The following is a 22,800-nucleotide window of genomic DNA, read 5'->3' as shown; positions in this document are numbered from 1 at the left end:
AAACTGAATTGTGGGTGTGGTGAGGGGTGTATTTATAGGCATTTTGAGGTTTGGGAAACTTTGCCCCTCCTGGTAGGAATGTATATCCCATACGTCACTAGCTCATGGACTCTTGCTAATTACATGAAAGAAATATTGATATGATCATACGCTTTAAAATAATAAATAAAATAAAAGATTGTTATGTAATGCTGCATGCTGGGGGGCATCACGCATCTGCAAGGAGCTCCGTGTCTTAACCTCTTATTTGGAATTGGAAGTTAGAGACTTTTTGGACTTATCTTTAACCCTATTAATTTTACCTAACTATTAGTGCCTTACTCATTTTCTTAAACAATAGACCATGATAAGAATATGCTTGTATCATATAAATATAAGTCTATAAATGGCTACCGGCTTCTATCAACGCCTTAAAAGTGCACTGTGATCTTAGGCCCGGCCTAAGATCACAGTGCACTTTTGAGGCGTCGATAGAAGCCGGTAGCCATTTATAGACTTACTAGTACTAAAGCCTGTGTACACGGGCCATTTTTTGCAGTACAGCAGTTCCACCCCTTGCACTCTCCCCCCTCTCTTTTGCTCTCTCTTCCCCCCCTCTCTTTTGCTTTCTCTCCCCTCCTCTCCTTTGCTTTCTCTCTCCCCTCTTTTGCTCTCTCTCTCCCCTCTTTGGCTCTCTCCCTCCTTTCTTTTGCTCTCTCTCCCCCCTCTTTTGTTCTCTCCCCCCTCTTTTGTTCTCTCCCCCCTCTTTTGTTCTCTCCCGCCTCTTTGGCTCTCTCCCGCCCTCTTTGGCTCTCCTCCCCCCTCTTTGGCTCTCCTCCCCCCTCTTTGGCTCTCCTCCCCCCTCTGTGGCTCTCTCCCCTCTTTTGCTCTCTCTCCTCTTTGGCTCTCTTCCCCCCCCTTTGGCTCTCCCCCCCCTTTGGCTCTCTCCCCCCCTTTGGCTCTCCCCCCCTCTTTGGCTCTGCCCCCCCCTCTTTGGCTCTGCCCCCCCCTCTTTGGCTCTCTCTCCCCCCCTCTTTGGCTCTCTCTCCCCCCCTCTTTGTCCCTCTCTCCCCCCCTCTTTGTCCCTCTCTCCCCCCTCTTTGTCCCTCTCTCCCCCCTCTTTGTCCCTCTCTCCCCCCTCTTTGTCTCTCTCTCCTCTTTTGCTCTCCTCTTTGGCTCTCTTTCCTCTTTGGTTCTCTCTCTCCCCCCTCTTTGGCTCTCCCCCCCCTTTATCTCTCTCCCCCCCCCCCTTTGGCTCTCTCCCCCCCTCTTTGGCTCTCTCCCCCCCGCTCTTTGGCTCCCTCCCCCCGCTCTTTGTCTCTCTCTCCCCCCTCTGTCTCTCTCTCCCCCCTCTTTGTCTCTCTCTCTCCCCCCCTCTTTGTCTCTCTCTCTCCCCCCTCTTTGTCTCTCTCTCTCCCCCCTCTTTGTCTCTCTCTCTCCCCCCTCTTTGTCTCTCTCTCTCCCCCCTCTTTGTCTCTCTCTCTCCCCCCTCTTTGTCTCTCTCTCCTTTTTGGCTCTTTTTCCTCTTTGGCTCTCCCCCCCTCCCCCTTCTCTTTGGCTCTCCCCCCCTTCTCTTTGGCTCTCCCCCCCCTTCTCTTTGGCTCTCCCCCCCCTTCTCTTTGGCTCTCCCCCCCCTTCTCTTTGGCTCTCCCCCCCCCCCTTCTCTTTGGCTCTCCCCCCCCCCCTTCTCTTTGGCTCTCCCCCCCCCCCTTCTCTTTGGCTCTCCCCCCCCTTCTCTTTGGCTCTCCCCCCCCTTCTCTTTGGCTCTCCCCCCCCCCTTCTCTTTGGCTCTCCCCCCCTTCTCTTTGGCTCTCCCCCCCTTCTCTTTGGCTCTCCCCCCCCTTCTCTTTGGCTCTCCCCCCCCTTCTCTTTGGCTCTCCCCCCCCCATTCTCTTTGGCTCTCCCCCCCCTTCTCTTTGGCTCCCCCCCTTCTCTTTGGCTCTCCCCCCCTTCTCTTTGGCTCTGCCCCCCCCCTCTTTGGCTCTGCCCCCCCCTCTTTGGCTCTGCCCCCCCCTCTTTGGCTCTGCCCCCCCTTCTCTTTGGCTCTCCCCCCCCCTTCTCTTTGGCTCTCCCCCCCCTTCTCTTTGGCTCTCCCCCCCTTCTCTTTGGCTCTCCCCCCCTTCTCTTTGGCTCTCCCCCCCTTCTCTTTGGCTCTCCCCCCCCTTCTCTTTGGCTCTCCCCCCCCTTCTCTTTGGCTCTCCCCCCCCTTCTCTTTGGCTCTCCCCCCCCTTCTCTTTGGCTCTCCCCCCCCCTTCTCTTTGGCTCTCCCCCCCCTTCTCTTTGGCTCTCCCCCCTTCTCTTTGGCTCTCCCCCCTTCTCTTTGGCTCTCCCCCCCTTCTCTTTGGCTCTCCCCCCCCCCTTCTCTTTGGCTCTCCCCCCCCCTTCTCTTTGGCTCTCCCCCCCCTTCTCTTTGGCTCTCCCCCCCTTCTCTTTGGCTCTCCCCCCCTTCTCTTTGGCTCCCCCCCTTCTCTTGTGCTCTCCCCCCCTTCTCTTGTGCTCTCCCCCCCCTTCTCTTGTGCTCTCCCCCCCCCCTGGGCTCTCCCCCCCCCTTGGCCCTTCTCCCCCCCCTCTCCTGCTCCCTCTCTGGCTCTGTCTTCACATTGCGGGACCCCGCCCAGCCACGCCCCTCGCGACGCCCGGCCACACCCCCATCGCAACGATCCAGTCGGCCACAAACATCTGTGAGGTCTGGGGAGTGCGTGGCCGCTTCTCTCGCAGCAGACCTCACAGCTGTTGAGTAGCTTACCTCGCGCTCCCCAGACCTCACAGCTGTTTGTGTACCTCGCTCTCCCTATCTCAAGGCCAAGTGTGTTTGTCTCTACTGTGCATGACAGCTTCGAACAAACACACTTGGCCTTTTATAATATAGGATATTTATATGATACAATCATATTCTTATAGGTTTACAGTACATAGGTTGTATTAAGTAGCCCGATATCCATTAGTTATTGCAAAACAGGTATAGCTAAATCTAATCTACAAAATGACCAGTACCTGAAAACCTAGTATCCTCACTGCTATTGCAAACAAAGGGGTTAATTGCATTGGGGTTTTTGGGGTGCATGTCTGTTTAGGGTACATGATTGAGAATGAGTTTAAGGGTTTTGGATCATGGTCATTCAGTGGTGAATTGTTTTTAAGGAGCTATTGCACAGGGGGTCTCAAATTTAATGTCTCTGTTTTAGTGCACTGCATAGGATTTATACTTCATTATTTTACCTCGTGATTTAGCACATATTCTCCAAATGTTAATAGTGGGGGATAAGCCACCCAGAGGCTACACTTTCCTGCAGAATATGACTCTCATACATGCTTTGTAAATGTGTGCCCCCTCGTGAAACAAAAAACAAAAAACATTTCATTCGTTCTGGAGCCGACCCTGGTTCCTTATACAATGTCAACCCTCTTGTCCAGCCCATATGCGTGTCATGCTCAAGGTACAGTCCAATGCCTGCACTGGGCCAGCAAAACAAGCAGTAGGGGAAAAAGCTCTTCTCATCCGACAGCAGCAGCAGCAGACTAAGGGAATGCTTCCACTTTACACAAACATGGCGGCCCTCAGAGGCGCACACCGGTTGCTGTATCATAGTAAGTCTCAAGCTTTTCTATTTAGCATATTATACAGTGTTAACCGAGCTTTGACCCTGCTCTGTGCCTGCATTATATACCCATCATAGCGGATTACTCACAACCTTGTACAGGCAAAGCATGTGGTTTCCTGATGCTAATATATCTTAACCTCACGCATATTTTATGTTGTTTACTAACATTACAGGCTGATTACATTAACCAGTAGTTTACTCTCTATATGCATTTGCTTGATATATCCACTATAGTCTCAGTGCAGTATGGATTAAAAGTGCTTCTGTCAGATGCTTCTGTTGCGACTGTATTTGAGTAGAAATGCCAATGTCAATTTGAGTGGTAATTGCACTGTCAGTTTAGCATTATTTTATTTCTCTTGTAAGGGATGTCCCCTCACTCTGCTCTTATTTTGACTCTTATACATGCTTTGTAAAACAATGCGTGCCCCCCCCATTTAATTCGTTCTGGAGCCGAGTCTGTTACAACTAATTATAGAAACACAAAATTCTAGTCATTGTTACCTACCACAAGATGGAGTTAAACTGTCATTTGAGAAATAGCCCTCAGTTGCTTAAATCTGCAAAAGAAACAGATCTTTACCACTACTCCTGAAAATGTATTTTATAGTACACGCCGAGTGTACAAATAACTCAAAACTTGAGAAATGTTTCAGTTAATTAAAAAAAAGTCTATAAATATTAAAACCCACAGCAAATTACAACAGAAGAAACCAAATAAGTTATTTAGTACAAAAAGCTTCAAACCACGTGCCCAAACATAGCAAAGATCATCCAGTAATATGCAAATTTATTCAATAATAATTTTTTTCTAATGAAACTCTTAACTAATAGTGAAAATGGAGACCCTGATTACTCCTAAAACAATAACAAATGGCTAACATGATTATTTAATGCAGTGATAAAAACAAAACATAAGAACTACGGCAGGACATTTGATCTGAGATGTCATTGCAGAAAATGCAGCACGTCTGCAGAAAGAATGGGACACATGCAGGAATGGTTAGTGCTTTAGCCTTGACGCACTGCTCCACATTAGACAGTTCTCTTCGATCAGCACTGTGCTCTGGCTGCACTGTGTAAGTTTTCCTTAACACAGTGCATCCAGAGCAAAGTACTGTTTGAAGGGAACTGTAAAATACGGAGCAGCTCTGCAAAGCAGCAGCACATTTATTTATGACTGGTTCTCAGGGATTTATTCAACCCTGCAAAGCTGTGACTCCTGAATGTACGAAGTTTATGTGAGCAATGCTTTTTATTACTACATTTTACATTATAATTATGTGATGCGAGACCAAGAGGAAACAGATTTATTTAAAATACTTTTTTCTCTGCAGCTAAGTTGCAATACAATTTTCAACTGCTGCAATATATTCTAAAACTTTCAAAATTGCTTCATCTTCATACTAATTAAAACATTGCAATTAAGTTGGTATTTTTGTGTAATTGCCTAATTCAAAATTATATTTTGATTCAAAATGACCTGCAGAAACTTTTTCACAAAAAAAAAAAAAAAATCTTATTGCAGAAAGTAAGAAAAAAGTTCTGCCTCCGGGAACATAAGAGAAATCATTTAGTCAGAAGATCTTTTACCTGCAAGTATAACTCCAGACCTTGTCGCCGTTGCTCCAATACTTTAGGGACCCAATTTCGCACATGTTTTGAGGGCATCTCTGGTGTTTTGATACTCTTCTTTAGCTGCAAAGTAGATAAACCAAATGTACACATTATTTGGCAAACTATGCTGAACTGAGACTTATTAATGGATTAAGAAAAACGAAAGAAAATAATGATGCTGCATGGTGTATTCTTATGATGCCCTACTGAAACAAGGTGAAAGAGATGTTACTAATAGTATGAATAATGGCCCTGTAAAATATAGTTTATATACTTTAATGCAATATCTTAACTTGGGAAGTAAAATGAATGGAATACTTCAGCCTATAGGGCCGATTTAAGAAAGTGCGAGCGGACATGATACGATGTAGCGTATCATGTCCGCTGCACATCGATAAATACAGACAATATACGCTGTCCGCATTTATCATTGCACCAGCAGTTCTTGAGAACTGCTTGTGCAATGCTGTCCCCTGCAGATTCGCGGCCAATCCGCTAGCAGGGGATGTCAATCAACCCGATCGTATTCGATTAAATTAAAGTTGCCTAAAATTGCATGCTCTATCTGAATCATTAAAGTTAATTTTGACTATACTAGCCCTTTAATGCTAATCTGCGTAAAAAGCATGAGACTTTGGGGCCTATCTATCAAGCTCCGTACGGAGTTTGAAGCCCTGTGTTTCTGGCGAGCCTTCAGACTCACCAGAAACACCATTTATGAAGCAGCGGTCTAAATACTGCTGCTCCATAACCTATCCGCCTGCTCTGAAGAGGCAGACAGACATCGCCAGAATTCAACCCAATCGAATACGATCGGGTTGATTGACACCCCCCTGCTAGAGGCCCATTGGCCGTGAATCTGCAGGGGGCGGTGTTGCACCAGCAGTTCACAAGAGCTGCTGGTACAATGCTGAATGCGGAGAGTGTATTGCTCTCCGCATTCAGCAATGTCTGTCTGACATGATCCGCTAATCGGATCATGTCGGACAGGCATTTAATAAATAGGCCCCTATATATTGGTACATATTTAATAAACAATGGCTACATTTTTACTTTATGCATTTCCTCTAACTTTTAATCTACGCTTAAACCGATTTTACTCATGCCAAAAATAAAAAATATGTATGCTTACCTGATAAATTTCTTTCTTTGTTGACACAGTGAGTGCACATCATCATCATTACTGTTGGGAATATCACTCCTGACTAACAGGAGGAGGCAAAGAGCACCACAGCAAAGCTGTTAAAGGGACACTCAAGTCAAAAACACAATGTATGCTTACCTGATAAATTTATTTCTCTTGTGGTGTATCCAGTCCACGGATCATCCATTACTTGTGGGATATTCTCATTCCCAACAGGAAGATGCAAGAGGACACCCACAGCAGAGCTGTTATATAGCTCCTCCCCTAACTGCCATATCCAGTCATTCGACCGAAAACAAGCCGAGAAAGGAGAAACCATAGGGTGCTGTGGTGACTGTAGTTTAAATTTAAAAATTACCTGCCTCAAAATGACAGGGCGGGCCGTGGACTGGATACACCACAAGAGAAATTTATCAGGTAAGCATAAATTGTGTTTTCTCTTGTAAGGTGTATCCAGTCTACGAATCATCCATTACTTGTGGGATACCAATACCAAAGCTAAAGTACACAGATGAAGGGAGGGACAAGGCAGGTACTCAAATGGAAGGTACCACTGCCTGTAAAACCTTTCTCCCAAAAATAGCCTCCGAAGAAGCAAAAGTATCAAATTTGGAAAATTTGGAAAAAGTATGAAGGGAAGACAAAGTTGCAGCCTTGCAAATCTGTTCAACAGAGGCCTCATTTTTAAAGGCCCAGGTGGAAGCCACAGCTCTAGTAGAATGAGCTGTAATCCTTTCAGGAGGCTGCTGTCCAGCAGTCTCATAGGCTAAGTGGATTATGCTTCTTAGCCAAAAAGAAAGAGAGGTTGCCAAAGCCTTTTGACCTCTCCTCTGTCCAGAGTAGACAACAAACAAAGCAGATGTTTGACGAAAATCTTTAGTAGCTTGTAAGTAAAACTTTAAAGCTCGAACCACGTCCAGATTGTGTAATAGACGTTCCTTCTTTAAAGAAGGATTAGGACACAAGGATGGAACAACAATCTCTTGATTGATATTCTTGTTAGATACCACCTTAGGTAAAAACCCAGGTTTGGTACGCAGAACTACCTTATCCGTATGGAAAATCAGATAAGGAGAATCACAATGTAAGGCAGATAACTCGGAGACTCTACGAGCCAAGGAAATAGCTACCAAAAAAAGAACTTTCCAAGATAAAAGTTTGATATCTATGGAATGAAGGGGTTCAAACGGAACTCCTTGAAGAACCTTAAGAACCAAATTTAAGCTCCATGGCGGAGCAACAGGTTTAAACACAGGCTTGATTCTAACTAAAGCCTGACAAAATGCCTGAACGTCTGAAACATCTGCCAGGCGCTTGTGCAAAAGAATAGACAGAGCAGAAATCTGTCCCTAAGGAACTAGCTGACAATGCTTTTTCCAAACCTTCTTGGAGAAAGGATAATATCCTGGGAATCCTGACCTTACTCCATGAGTAACCCTTGGATTCACACCAATAAATATATTTACGCCATATCTTATGGTAAATTTTCCTGGTGACAGGCTTTCGTGTCTGTATTAAGGTATCAATGACTGACTCGGAGAAGCCACGCTTTGATAAAATCAAGCGTTCAATCTCCAGGCAGTCAGTCTCAGAGAAATTAGATTTGGATGGTTGAAAGGACCCTGAATTAGAAGGTCCTGTCTCAGAGGCAGAGTCCATGGTGGAAAGGATGACATGTCCACTAGATCTGCATACCAGGTCCTGCGTGGCCACGCAGGCTCTATCAAAATCAACGATGCTCTCTCCTGCTTGATCTTGGCAATCAGTTGAGGGAGCAGAGGAAACGGTGGAAACACATAATCCAGGTTGAAAAACCAGGGCGCTGCTAGAGCATCTATCAGCGTCGCCTTGGGATCCCTGGACCTGGATCCGTAACAAGGAAGCTTGGCGTTCTGGTGAGACGCCATGAGATCCAGTTGTGGTTTGCCCCAACGATGAATCAATTGTGCAAACACCCACTCCCCCGGATGAAAAGTCTGACGACTTAGAAAATCCGCCTCCCAGTTCTCTACACCTGGGCTATGGATAGCTGATAGGTGGCAAGAGTGAATCTCTGCCCAGCGAATTATTTTTAAAACTTCTAACATCGCTAGGGAACTTCTTGTTCCCCCTTGATGGTTGATGTAAGCCACAGTCGTGATATTGTCTGACTGAAATCTGATGTACCTCAGAGTTGCTAACTGAGGCCAAGCCTGAAGAGCATTGAATATCGCTCTCAGTTCCAGAATATTTATTGGAAGGAGTGTCTCCTGAGTCCACGATCCCTGGGCCTTCAGGGAGTTCCAGACTGCACCCCAACCTAAAAGGCTGGCATCTGTTGTTACAATTGTCCAATCTGGCCTGCGAAAGGTCATACCTTTGGATAGATGGACCCGAGATAGCCACCAGAGAAGAGAATCCCTGGTCTCTTGATCCAGATTTAGTAGAGGGGATAAATCTGTGTAATCCCTGTTCCACTGACTGAGCATGCATAGTTGCAGCGGTCTGAGATGTCAGCATGCAAACTGCACTATGTCCATTGCCGCTACCATTAAGCCGATTACTTCCATGCACTGAGCCACCGAAGGGGGCAGAATGGAATGAAGAACACGGCAGGAATTTAGAAGCTTTGATAACCTGGACTCCGTCAGGTAAATTTTCATTTCTACAGAATCTATCAGAGTCCCTAGGAAGGAAACTCTTGTGAGTGGGGATAGAGAACTCTTTTCCTCGTTCACTTTCCACCCATGCGACCTCAGAAATGCCAGTACTACGTCCGTATGAGACTTGGCAATTTGGAAGTTTGACGCTTGTATCAGGATGTCGTCTAAATAAGGGGCCACTGCTATGCCCCGCGGCCTTAGGACTGCCAGAAGCGACCCTAGAACCTTCGTAAAGATTCTTGGGGCTGTAACTAATCCAAAGGGAAGAGCTACAAACTGGTAATGCCTGTCTAGAAAGGCAAACCTGAGAAACCGATGATGATCTTTGTGTATCGGAATGTGAAGATAAGCATCCTTTAAATCCACTGCAGTCATATATTGACCCTCCTGGATCATAGGTAGGATGGTACGAATAGTTTCCATCTTGAATGATGGAACTCTGAGGAATTTGTTTAAGATCTTTAGATCCAAAATTGGTTTGAAGGTTCCCTCTTTTTTAGGAACCACAAACAGATTTGAGTAAAAACCTTGTCCCTGTTCCTCCTTTGGAACTGAATGGATCACTCCCATAACTAGGAGGTCTCGTACACAGTGTAAGAATGCCTCTCTCTTTATCTGGTTTGCAGATAATTGTGAAAGGTGAAATCTCCTTTTTGGGGGGGAAGCTTTGAAGTCCAGAAGATATCCCTGGGATATAATTTCCAACGCCCAGGGATCCTGGACATCTCTTGCCCACGCCTGGGCGAAGAGCGAAAGTCTGCCCCCTACTAGATCCGTTACCGGATAGGGGACCGTTCCTTCATGCTGTCTTAGAGGCAGCAGTAGGCTTTTTGGCCTGCTTACCTTTGTTCCAGGTCTGGTTTGGTCTCGGACTGAGCAAAAGTTCCCTCTTGTTTTGCATTAGAGGAAGTTGATGCCGCACCTGCCTTGAAGTTTCGAAAGGCACGAAAATTAGACTGTTTGGCCCTTGATTTGGACCTGTCCTGAGGAAGGGCATGACCTTTTCCTCCAGTGATATCAGCAATAATCTCCTTCAAACCAGGCCCGAATAGGGTCTGCCCCTTGAAGGGAATGTTAAGCAGCTTAGATTTTGAAGTCACGTCAGCTGACGATAATTTAAGCCATAGCGCCCTGCGCGTCTGTATAGCAAAACCAGAATTCTTAGCCGTTAGTTTAGTCAAATGAACAATGGCATCAGAAACAAAAGAATTGGCTAGCTTAAGTGCTCTAAGCTTGCCAAGTATGTCATCCAATGGAGTCGCTACCTGTAAAGCCTCTTCCAGAGACTCAAACCAGAACGCCGCAGCAGCAGTGACAGGAGCAATGCATGCAAGGGGCTGTAGGATAAAACCTTGTTGAATAAACATTTTCTTAAGGTAACCTTCTAATTTTTTATCCATTGGATCTAAAAAAACACAACTGTCCTCAACAGGGATAGTAGTACGCTTTGCTAGAGTAGAAACTGCTCGCTTCACCTTAGGGACTGTCTGCCATAAGTCCCGTGTGGTGGCGTCTATTGGAAACATTTTTCTAAAAATAGGAGGGGGAGAGAATGGCACACCTGGTCTATCCCATTCCTTATTAATAATTTCTGTAAACCTTTTAGGTATTGGAAAAACATCAGTACACACCGGCACTGCATAGTATTTATCCAGTCTACACAATTTCTCTGGCACTGCAATTGTATCACAGTCATTCAGAGCAGCTAAAACCTCCATGAGCAACACGCGGAGGTGTTCAAGCTTAAATTTAAATGTAGAAATATCAGAATCAGGTTGCATCATCTTTCCTGAGTCAGAAACATCACCCACAGACTGAAACTCTCCTTCCTCAGCTTCTGCATATTGTGAGTCAGTATCAGACATGGTTCTTAAAGCGTCAGTATGCTTTGCATTTCGTCTAACCCCAGAGCTATCTCGCTTACCTCTAAATTCAGGTAGTCTGGCTAATACCGCTGACAGTGTATTATCCATGACTGCCGCCATGTCTTGTAAAGTAATCGCTATGGATGTACTTGGCGCCATTTGAGCGTGAGTCCCTTGAGCGGGAGTCAAAGGATCTGACACGTGGGGAGAGTTAGTCGGCATAACTTCCCCCTTGTCAGATTCCTCTGGTGATAAATTTTTTAAAGACAGAATATGATCTTTATTGCTTAAAGTGAAATCAGTACATTTGGTACACATTCTAAGAGGGGGTTCCACCATGGCTTTTAAACATAATGAACAAGGAGTTTCCTCTATGTCAGACATGTTTGTACAGACTAGCAATGAGACTAGCAAGCTTGGAAAACACTTTATATCAAATTAACAAGCAAATATAAAAAACGGTACTGTGCCTTTAAGAGAAACAAATTTTGTCAAAATTTGAAAAACAGTGAAAAAAGGCAGTAAATCAAACAAAATTTTTACAGTGTATGTAATAAGCTAACAGAGCATTGCACCCACTTGCAAATGGATGATTAACCCCTTAGTTCAAAAACGGATCAAAAAAACGATAGACTTTTTTAACAGTCACAACAAACTGCCACAGCCTGCTGTTGCCCTACCTTCCCCAATAAACGACTTTGGAAAGCCTTTGAGCCCTTTAGAGATGTCCTATAGCATACAGGGGACTCCTGAGGGAAGCTGGATGTAACAGTTTGAAATTTTAACTGCGCTAAAAAGCGCTAAAATAGGCCCCTCCCACTCATACTACAACAGTGGAAAGCCTCGGGAAACTGTTTCTAGGCAAAATTTAAGCCAGCCATGTGGAAAAAACTAGGCCCCAATAAAGTTTTATCACCAAAGCATATATAAAAACGATTAAACATGCCAGCAAACGTTTTATATTGCAATATTATAAGGGTATTACCCCTGAGAGTAAGCATGATACCAGTCGCTATTAAATCACTGTATTCAGGATTAACTTACATTAATCCGGTATCAGCAGCATTTTCTAGCATTTCCATTTCTAGAAAAAATTGTAACTGCACATACCTCATAGCAGAGTAACCTGCACGCCATTCTCCCGCTGAAGTTACCTCTCTCAGACATATGTGAGAACAGCAATGGATCTTAGTTACAACCTACTAAGATCATAGAAAACTCAGGCAGATTCTCCTTCTATTTACTGCCTGGGATAAAATAGTACAACTCCGGTACCATTTAAAAATAACAAACTTTTGATTGAAGAAAAAAAACTAACTATTTTTCACCACTCTCTCTTACTACCTCCATGCTTGTTGAGAGTTGCAAGAGAATGACTGGATATGGCAGTTAGGGGAGGAGCTATATAACAGCTCTGCTGTGGGTGTCCTCTTGCAACTTCCTGTTGGGAATGAGAATATCCCACAAGTAATGGATGATCCGTGGACTGGATACACCTTACCTAAGAGAAATTAAACTTTAATTATTCAGATAAAGCAGCAGTTTTAAACAACTTTCCAATTTACTTTCATTAACAAAATGTGCACAGTCTTTTTATATTTAAACTACTACTACTACTAGAGAGCATGCGCAAGAATAAGCGTGTATGCATTTGTGATTGGCTGATGGCTGTCACATGGTACGTGTATGCATTTGTGATTAGCTGATGGCTGTCACGTGGTACAGGGGGAGTGGAAATAGACATTACTTTTAAAATTGTCAAAAAAAATCTGCTACTCATTTCAAGTTCAGACTAAGTGCTATTGCATTGTCTTGTTATCTTGCATTTGTTGATTATGCAAATCTACTGTGTTGACTGGTCCTTTAAGTATCACTTCCCTTCCCACAACCCCCAGTCATTCGACCGAAGGAAAAGGAAAGAAAGGAAATAACACAAGTTGTAAAAGGTGCCTGAGGTTTATATAAAAAAACTGTCTGAAAACAAGGGAGGGCCGTGGACTCACCATGTCAAAAAAGAAAGAAATTTATCAAGTAAGCATAAATTTTGTTTTCTTTCTTAAGAGACGGTGAGTCCACGGAATCATCAATTACTGTTGGGAATCAAAACCCGAGCTAGAGGACAAGGATGATTAGGGAGGGACAAGACAGGAAACCTAAACAGAAGGCACCATCGCTTGAAGAACCTTTCTCCCAAAAGAAAAATGTGCAAAGAAGGCCAAGTCGTAGCCTTACAAATCTGTTCTACAGAAACCTCATTCTTGAAAGCCCAAGAAGAAGAAACAGCCCTAGTGGAATGAACTGTAATTCTCCCAGGAGGCTGCTGTCCAGCAGACTCACAAGCCAAGAGTTCAGAAACCCTCTGAGCAGGGAACTAGTAGTAAGAAACAAAGCCTTCCAAGATAATAACTTAATATCTATGGAATGCATAGGCTCAAAAGGTGGAGACATAGTTTTAAACACAGGCCTGTTTCTGACCAGGGCCTGACAAAAGGATTGTACATCCGGCACGTCCGCCAGACGCTTGTGCAACAAAATAGAGCAGAAATCTGACCCTTGAGGGTACTGACAGACAACCCTTTCTCCAGGTCTACCTGGAGAAAAGATAAGATTCACACCAAAAAAGACATGTATGGTAAATCTTTCTAGTGACAGGCTTACGAGCCTAAATCATGGTCTCAATGACTGATTCGGAAAATCCACGCTTAGCGAAAGAAAAAAGCGTTCCATCTCCAAGCAGTCAGCTTCAGAGAAACGAGATTTGAATGAAGAAGGGGCCCCTGAAGTAGAAGGTCCTTCCTCAGAGGGAGTCTCCACAGGGGTAGAGACAACATTTCTACTAGATCTGCCAATCAAAAGCAGCTTCGGACTGTATTGAGAAGCGCATCACATGACATATAGAGACGCTGCGCTACAGAGAAAGCACGCGCTTCAGCTGAGAAATCCCGCCACAGCAAAACTTCTCCTCCTCCTTGCACTGAAGGCAAAGAGAATGACAGGGGGTTGTGGGAGAGGAAGTGATACTTAAAGGGACAGTCTACACTGGAATTTTTTATTGTTTTAAAAGATAGATAATCCCTTTATTACCCATTCCCCAGTTTTGCATAACCAACACAGTTATATTTATATACTTTTTACCTCATGTGATTATCTTGTATCTAAGCCTCTGCAAACTTCCCCTTTATTTCAGTTCTTTTGACAGACTTGCAGTTTAGCTAATCAGTGCTGGCTCCCAGGTAACTTCACGTGCATAAGCACAGTGTTATCTATATGAAACACATGAACTAACACCCTCTAGTGGTGAAAAACTGTTAAAAGGCATTCTGAAAAGAGGTGGCCTTCAAGGTCTAAGAAATTAGCATATGAACCTCCTAGGTTAAGCTTTCAACTAAGAATACCAAGAGAACAAAGCAAAATTGGTGATAAAAGTAAATTGGAAAATTGTTTAAAATTACATGCCCTATCTGAATTATGAAAGTTTATTTTGGACTAGACAGTCCCTTTAACAGCTTTGTTGTGGTGCTCTTTGCCTCCAGGAGTGATATTCCCAAGAGTAATTGATGATTCAGTGGACTCACCGTGTCTTAAGAAAAACTTAAATTTATGCTTACCTGATAAATTACTTTCTTTTACGATATGACGAGTCCACGGATTTCATCCTTACTTGTGGGATATTAACCTCCTGCTAACAGGAATTGGCAAAGAGCACCACAGCAGAGCTGTATATATAGCCCCTCCCTTCCCCTCCACCTCCAATCATTCGGCCGAAGGTTATAGGAAGAAAAAAGGAAAGGCTAAAAAGGTGCAGAGGTGACTGAAGTTTTAAAAAAATAAACTAAATCTGTCTTAAAATAACAGGGTGGGCCGTGGACTCGTCATATTGTAAAAGGAAGTAATTTATCAGGTAAGCATAAATTTAGTTTTCTTTTACAAAGATATGATGAGTCCACTGATTTCATCCTTACTTGTGGGAAACCAATACCAAAGCAATAGGACACGGATGAAAGGGAGGGACAAGACAGAGACCTAAACAAAAGGCACCACTGCTTGAAGAACCTTTCTCCCAAAGATAGCCTCAGAAGAAGCAAAAAGTATCAAATTTGTAAAATTTTGAAAAAATGTGAAGGGACGACCAAGTCGCAGCCTTACAAATCTGTTCAACAGATGCATCATTTTTAAAAGCCCATGTGGAAGCCACAGCCCTGGTAGAATGAGCCGAAATTCTTTCAGGAGGCTGCTGTCCAGCAGTCTCATATGCCAGGCGGATGATACTTCTCAGCCAAAAAGAAAGAGGTAGCCGTAGCTTTCTGACCCATACGCTTCCCAGAATAAACAATGAATAATGAAGATCACTGACAGAAATCCTTATTTGCCTGTAAGTAAAACTTTAAAGCACGGACCACGTCCAAATTATGTAACAAACGCTCCTTCTTAGAAGAAGGATTATGACATAAAGAAGGAACAACAATTTCCTGATTAATATTCTTATTCGAAACAACCTTAGGAAGAAATCCAGGTTTGGTCCATAAAACCACCTTATCAGAATGAAAAATGAGATGAGGCGAATCACACTGCAACGCTGAAAGCTCAGAAACTCTTCGAGCAGAAGAAATAGCAAACAGAAACAGAACTTTCCAAGATAACAGTTTAATATCTATGGAATGCATAGGTTCAAATGGAACCGCTTGAAGAACTCGAAGAACTAAATTCAAACTCCAGGGAGGAGTAATTGGTCTAAATACAGGCTTAATTTTAGATGGAGCCTGACAAAAAGACTGAACATCCAGTACATTTGCCAAACGTTTGTGAAACAGAATTGACAAAGCTGAAATTTGCCCCTTTAAGGAACTCGCTGATAACCCTTTCTCAATCCTTCTTGGAGAAAAGACAGAATCCTTGGAATCCTAACCTTACTCCATGAGTAACCCTTGGATTTACAACAATAAAGATATTTACGCCATATCTTATGATAGATTTTTCTAGTGACAGGCTTTCTAGTCTGTATCAAAGTATTTATGACTGAATCAGAGAATCCTTGCTTCGATAAAATCAAGCGTTCAATCTCCACGCAGTCAGCTGCAGAGAAATTAGATTTGGATGTTGGAAAGGACCCAGAAGGTCCTGTCTCAATGGAAGTTTCCACGGTGGCAGAGAGGACATGTCCACTAGATCCGCATACCAAATCTTGCGTGGCCACGCAGGCGCTATCAGGATCACTGAAGCTCTCTCCTGTTTGATTCGATCAATCACACGTGGGAGGAGAGGAAACGGCGGAAACACATAAGCTAGGCTGAACAACCAAGGCACTGCCAAGGCATCTATCAGTTCGGCCTGAGGATCCCTTGACCGGGATCCGTATCTTGGAAGCTTGGCATTCTGACGAGATGCCATCAAATCCAATTCCCGTCTGCCCCATCTGAGAATCAATGAGGCAAATACCTCCGGGTGAAGTTCCCACTCCCCCGGATGAAAAGTCTGTCGACGTCTGCTTCCCAGTTCTCTACCCCTGGGATGTAGATCGCTGACAGATGACAAGAGTGGGACTCTGCCTAACTGATTATCTTGGATACTTCTATTATCGCTAAGGAACTCCTTGTTCCCCCCTGTTGATTGACATATGCCACAGTCGTTATGTTGTCCGACTGGAATCTGATAAATTTGGCCGAAGCCAACTGAGGCCACGCCTGAAGCGCATTGAATATTGCCCTCAGTTCCAGAATATTGATTGGAAGTAGAGACTCCACTTGAGCCCAAACACCCTGAGCCTTCAGGGAATTCCAAACTGCACCCCAGCCCAGAAGGCTGGCATCTGTTGTCACTATCACCCACGAGGGTCTGCGAAAACAAGTCCCCTGGGACAGATGATCCAGCGACAACCAACAAAGAAGAGAGTTTCAAGTCTCTTGATCCAGAATTATCTGAGGAGATAAATCCGCATAATCTCCATTCCACTGACCGAGCATGCACAGTTACAGTGGTCTGAGATGAAAGCAAGCAAACGGAACGATGTCCATTGCCGCTACCATTAATCCAATTTTCTGACCTCCATCAGAAATACTTTCATGGCTACCGAGTCTATCAGAGTTCCCAGAAAAGGAACCCTTGTCTGTGGGACAAGTGAACTCTTCACTATGTTCACCTTCCAGTCGTGAGTTCTCAGAAAAGACAACACTGTGTCCGTGTGAGATTTTGTCAGATGATATGTTGACGTCTGAATCAGAATATCGTCCAGATAAGGCGCCACCGCTATCCCTTGAGATCTGAGAACCGCCAAAAGAGACCTTAGAACCTTCGTGAAGATTCTGGGTGCTGTGGCCAACCCGAAAGGAAGAGCCATGAACTGATAATGTTTGTCTAAGAAGGCAAACTTTAGAAACAGATGATGATCTTTGTGGATTGGAAAATGAAGGTAAGCATCTCTTAGAAATTTGTTTAGACACTTGAGGTCTAAAAACATAATTTATGTAAGAACTTACCTGATAAATTAATTTCTTTCATATTAGCAAGAATCCATGAGCTAGTGACGTATGGGATATACATTCCTACCAGGAGGGGCAAAGGTTCCCAAACCTTAAAATGCCTATAAATACACCCCTCACCACACCCACAATTCAGTTTAACAAATAGCCAAGAAGTGGGGTGATAAAAAAGGAGCGAAAGCATCAAAAAAATAAGGAATTGGAATAATTGTGCTTTATACAAAAAAATCATAACCACCACAAAAAGGGTGGGCCTCATGGACTCTTGCTAATATGAAAGAAATGAATTTATCAGGTAAGTTCTTACATAAATTATGTTTTCTTTCATGTAATTAGCAAGAGTCCATGAGCTAGTGACGTATGGGATAGCAGATACCCAAGATGTGGAACTTCCATGCAAGAGTCACTAGAGAGGGAGGGATAAAATAAAGACAGCCAATTCCGCTGAAAAATTAATCCACTACCCAAATCAAATCAATGAAAATATAAGCAGAAGAATCAAACTGAAACGGCTGCCTGAAGTACTTTTCTACCAAAAACTGCTTCAGAAGAAGAGAAAACATCAAAATGGTAGAATTTAGTAAAAGTATGCAAAGAAGACCAAGTTACTGCTTTGCAAATCTGATCAACAGAAGCTTCATTCCTAAAAGCCCAGGAAGTAGAAACTGACCTAGTAGAATGAGCCATAATCCTTTGAGGCGGGGATTTACCCAACTCCACATAAGCAAGATGAATCAAAGACTTTAACCAAAACACCAAAGAAATGGCAGAAGCCTTCTGACCTTTCCTAGAACCAGAAAAGATAACAAATAGACTAGAAGTCTTCCTGAAATCTTTAGTTGCTTCAACATAATATTTCAAAGCCCTAACTACATCCAAAGAATGTAAAGATCTCTCCAGAGAATTCTTAGGATTAGGACACAATGAAGGGACAACAATTTCTCTACAAATGTTGTTAGTATTCACAACTTTAGGTAAAAATTTAAATGAAGTCCACAACACCGCCTTATCCTGATGAAAAATCAGAAAAGGAGATTCACAAGAAAGAGCAGATAATTCAGAAACTCTTCTAGCAGAAAAGATGGCCAAAAGGAACAAAACTTTCCAGGAAAGTAATTTAATATCCAGAGAATACATAGGTTCAAAAGGAAGAACCTGTAAAGCCCTCAGAACCAAATTGAGACTCCAAGGAGGAGAAATTGACTTAATGACAGGCTTGATTCGAACCAAATCCTGTACAAAACAATGAATATCAGGATGATTAGCAATCTTTCTGTGAAAAAGAACCGAAAGAGCAGAGATTTGTACTTTCAAGGAACTTGCAGACAAACCCTTATCCAAACCATCTTGAAGAAATTGTAAAATTCTAGGAATTCTAAAAGAATGCCAAGAGAATTTATGTGAAGAACATCAAGAAATGTAAGTCTTCCAGACTCGGTAATAGATCTTCCTAGACACAGATTTACGAGCCTGTAACAGTATTAATCACTGAATCAGAGAAACCTGACTAAGTATTAAGCGTTCAATCTCCATACCTTCAAATTTAATGATTTGAGATCCTGATGGAAAAATGGGCCTTGAGATAGAAGGTCTGGCCTTAACGGAAGTGTCCAAGGTTGGCAACTTGCCATCCGAACAAGATCCGCATACCAAAACCTGTGCGGCCATGCTGGAGCCACCAGCAGTACAAACGAACGCTCCATTAGGATTTTGGAAATCACTTTTGGAAGAAGAACTAGAGGCGGAAAGATATAAGCAGGTTGATAATTCCAAGGAAGTGACAACGCATCCACCGCTTCCGCCTGAGGATCCCTGGATCTGGACAGATACCTGGGAAGTTTCTTGTTTAGAAGAGAGGCCATCAGATCTATTTCTGGAAGCCCCCAGATTTGTACAATCTGAAGAAATACCTCTGGGTGAAGAGACCATTCGCCCGGATGTAACGTCTGGCGACTGAGATAATCCGCTTCCCAATTGTCTATACCTGGGATGTGAACCGCAGAAATTAGACAGGAGCTGGATTCCGCCCATACAAGTGTCCGAGATACTTCTTTCATAGCCTGAGGACTGTGAGTCCCCCCTTGATGATTGACATATGCCACGGTTGTGACATTGTCTGTCTGAAAACAAATAAACGATTCTCTCTTCAGAAGAGGCCAGAACTGAAGAGCTCTGAAAATTGCACGGAGTTCCAAAATATTGATTGGTAATCTCGCCTCCTGAGATTCCCAAACCCCCTGCGCTGTCAGAGATCCCTATACAGCTCCCCAACCTAAAAGACTCACATCTGTTGAGATCACAGTCCAGGTTGGCCGAACAAAAGGGGCCCCTTGAACTAAACGATGGTGATCCAACCACCAAGTCAGAGAAGAACGAACATTGGGATTTAAGGATATTAATTGTGATATTTTTGTATAATCCCTGCACCATTGATTCAGCATACAAAGCTGGAGAGGTCTCATGTGAAAACGAGCAAAAGGGATTGCGTCCGATGCAGCAGTCATGAGACCTAAAATTTCCATGAATAAAGCTACTGAAGGGAAAGATTGAGACTGAAGGTTTCGACAAGCTAAAACCAATTTCAGACGTCTCTTTTCTGTAAGAGACAAAGTCATGGACACTGAATCTATTTGGAAACCTAAAAAGGTTACCCTTGTCTGAGGAATCAAGGAACTTTTTGGTAAATTGATCCTCCAACCATGTCTTCGAAGAAACAACACAAGTTGATTCGTGTGAGATTCTGCAGAATGTAAAGACTGAGCAAATACCAAGATATCGTCCAAATAAGGAAATACCGCAATACCCTGCTCCCTGATTACAGAGAGAAGGGCACCGAGAACCTTCGAAAAGATCCTTGGGGCTGTAGCTATACCAAAAGGAAGAGCAACAAACTCGTAATGCTTGTCTAGAAAAGAGAATCTCAGGAACCGATAGTGATCCGGATGAATTGGAATATGAAGATATGCATCCTGTAAGTCTATTGTGGACATATAATGCCCTTGCTGAACAAAAGGCAGAATAGTCCTTATAGTCACCATCTTGAATGTTGGTATCCTTACATAACGATTCAATATTTTTAGATCCAGAACTGGTCTGAAAGAATTCTCTTTCTTTGTAACAATGAACAGATTTGAATAAAACCCCAGGCCTCGTTCCAGAACTGGAACTGGCATAATTACCCCAGCTGACTCCAGATCTGAAACACATTTCAGAAACGCTTGAGCCTTCACTGGATTTACTGGAATGCGTGAAAGAAAAAATCTTCTCACAGGCGGTTTTACCTTGAAACCTATTCTGTACCCTTGTGAAACAATGTTCTGAATCCAAAGACTTTGAATCGAATTGATCCAAACATCTTTGAAAAATCGTAACCTGCCCCCTATCAGCTGAGCTGGAATGAGGGCCGCACCTTCATGCGGATTTGGGAGCTGGTTTTGACTTTCTAAAAGGCTTGGATTTATTCCAGACTGGAGAAGGTTTCCAAACGGAAACTGTTCCTTTAGAGGAAGGGTCAGGCTTTTGTTCCTTATTCTGACGAAAGGAACGAAAACAATTAGCAGCCCTATATTTACCTTTAGATTTTTATCCTGAGGTAAAAAGGCTCCCTTCCCCCCAGTAACAGTTGAAATTATTGAGTCTAACTGAGAACCAAACAATTTATTACCTTGGAAAGAAAGAGAAAGCAATGTTGACTTAAAAGTCATATCTGCATTCCAAGACTTAAGCCATAAAGCTCTTCTAGCTAAAGACATATACCTGACATCAATTCTAATGATATCGAAAATGGCATCACACATAAAGTTATTAGCATATTGAAGGAGTTTAATAATGCTATAAACATTATGGTCTGACACTTGTTGCGCTAAAGCCTCCAACCAGAAAGTTGAAGCCGCAGTAACATCAGCCAAAGAAATAGCAGGTCTAAGAAGATTACCTGAACATAAATAAGCCTTCCTTAGAAAGGATTCAAGCTTTCTATCTAAAGGATCTTTAAACGAAGTACTATCTGCCGTAGGAATAGTAGTACGTTAAGCAAGAGTAGAAATAGCCCCATCAACTTTGGGGATTATATCCCAAAACTGTAATCTGTCAGATGGCAAAGGGTACAATTTCTTAAACCTTGGAGAAGGAGTAAATGAAGTACCCAGACTATTCCATTCCCTAGAAATTACTTCAGAAATAGCATCAAGAACTGGAAAAACTTCTGGAATAACTACATGAGGTTTAAAAACTGCATTTAAACGCTTAGCAGTTTTAATATCAAGAGGACTAGACTCCTCCATATCTAAAGCAATCAACACTTCCTTAAGTAAAGAACGAATAAACTCCATCTTAAATAAATATGAAGATTTATCAGTGTCAATATCTGAGGTAGAATTTTCTGAATCAGATAGATCCACATCAGAAATAGATAAATGATGGTGGTCATTTAAAAATTCATCTGAAATATGTGAAGTTTTAAAAGACCTCTTACGTTTAGCAGAAGGAGGAATAACAGACAGAGCCTTTCCGAATAGATTTAGAAACAAATTCTTTAACATTAACAGGAACATCCTGAACATTAGATGTTGAAGGAACAACAACAGGTAATGGATTATTACTAATGGAAATACTATCTGCGTTTGAAAGCTTATCATGACAAGTATTACAAACAACAGCCGGAGGAACAGTTACCAAAAGTTTACAACAAATGCACTTAGCTTTGGTAGAACCGACATCAGGCAGCGTCTTTCCAGAAGTAGATTCTGATCCAGGGTCAGGTAATGACATCTTGCAATATGTAAAAGAAAAAACAACATATAAAGCAAAATTAGCAAATTCCTTAAATGGCAATTTCAGGAATGGGAAAAAATGAAAAATGAAACAAGCTTCTAGAAAACCAGAAGCAACTGAATAGTGAAACTGAAATAGTGTGAAAAAAACTGGCGCCAGGAATGACGCCCATATTTTTGGCGCCAAGTATAACGCTGACACATTTTGGCGCCAAGAATGACGCCCATATTTTTTGGCGCCAAAAAAACGTCCGCAATACACATACGTCAAAAATGACGCAATTACGTAAAAACTTCCGGCGCCAACTATGACGCCGGAAATGACAAAAAATTTTGCGCCAAAAAAGTCTCGCGCCAAAAATGACGCAATAAATAGAAGCATTTTCTGCACCCGCGAGCCTAACAGCCCGCAATTTTTGAAAAAAAATCAATTGAAAATTTAAGGTAAAAAAAAAATAATGAAATTTATATGCATTTTCCCAAAAAATGAAACTGACAGTCTGAATGAAGGAATACTGATTATCTTGAATCATGGCAAATATAAGTTTAAACACATATATTTAGAACTTTACATATAAAGTGCCCAACCATAGCTTTGAGTGTCATAAATAGAAATAAGACTTACTTACCCTAAGACACTCATCTACATAAAGTAGATAGCCAAACCAGTACTGAAACGAGAATCAGTAGAGGTAATGGTAAA

The 22,800-nt window shown here is 42.8% G+C and overlaps 1 protein-coding gene across 1 annotated transcript in view; it reads right to left on the bottom strand.

Annotated features, from left to right (window-relative positions):
- Window positions 1-22,800, bottom strand: part of SNX24 (sorting nexin 24) — a 569,481-nt gene that overhangs the window by 218,144 nt on the left and 328,537 nt on the right. Inside the window, exon 3 of the mRNA XM_053701609.1 lies at window positions 5,175-5,279. Coding sequence (XP_053557584.1) covers window positions 5,175-5,279 — 105 coding nt within the window. The remainder of the gene's footprint in view (window positions 1-5,174; window positions 5,280-22,800) is intronic.

Source organism: Bombina bombina, chromosome 2, assembly GCF_027579735.1.
Source record: "Bombina bombina isolate aBomBom1 chromosome 2, aBomBom1.pri, whole genome shotgun sequence".
Lineage (NCBI taxonomy): Eukaryota > Metazoa > Chordata > Amphibia > Anura > Bombinatoridae > Bombina > Bombina bombina.
The sequence above is the reverse complement of the archived record's forward strand: the minus strand, read 5'-3'. Positions and strand labels throughout refer to the sequence as shown.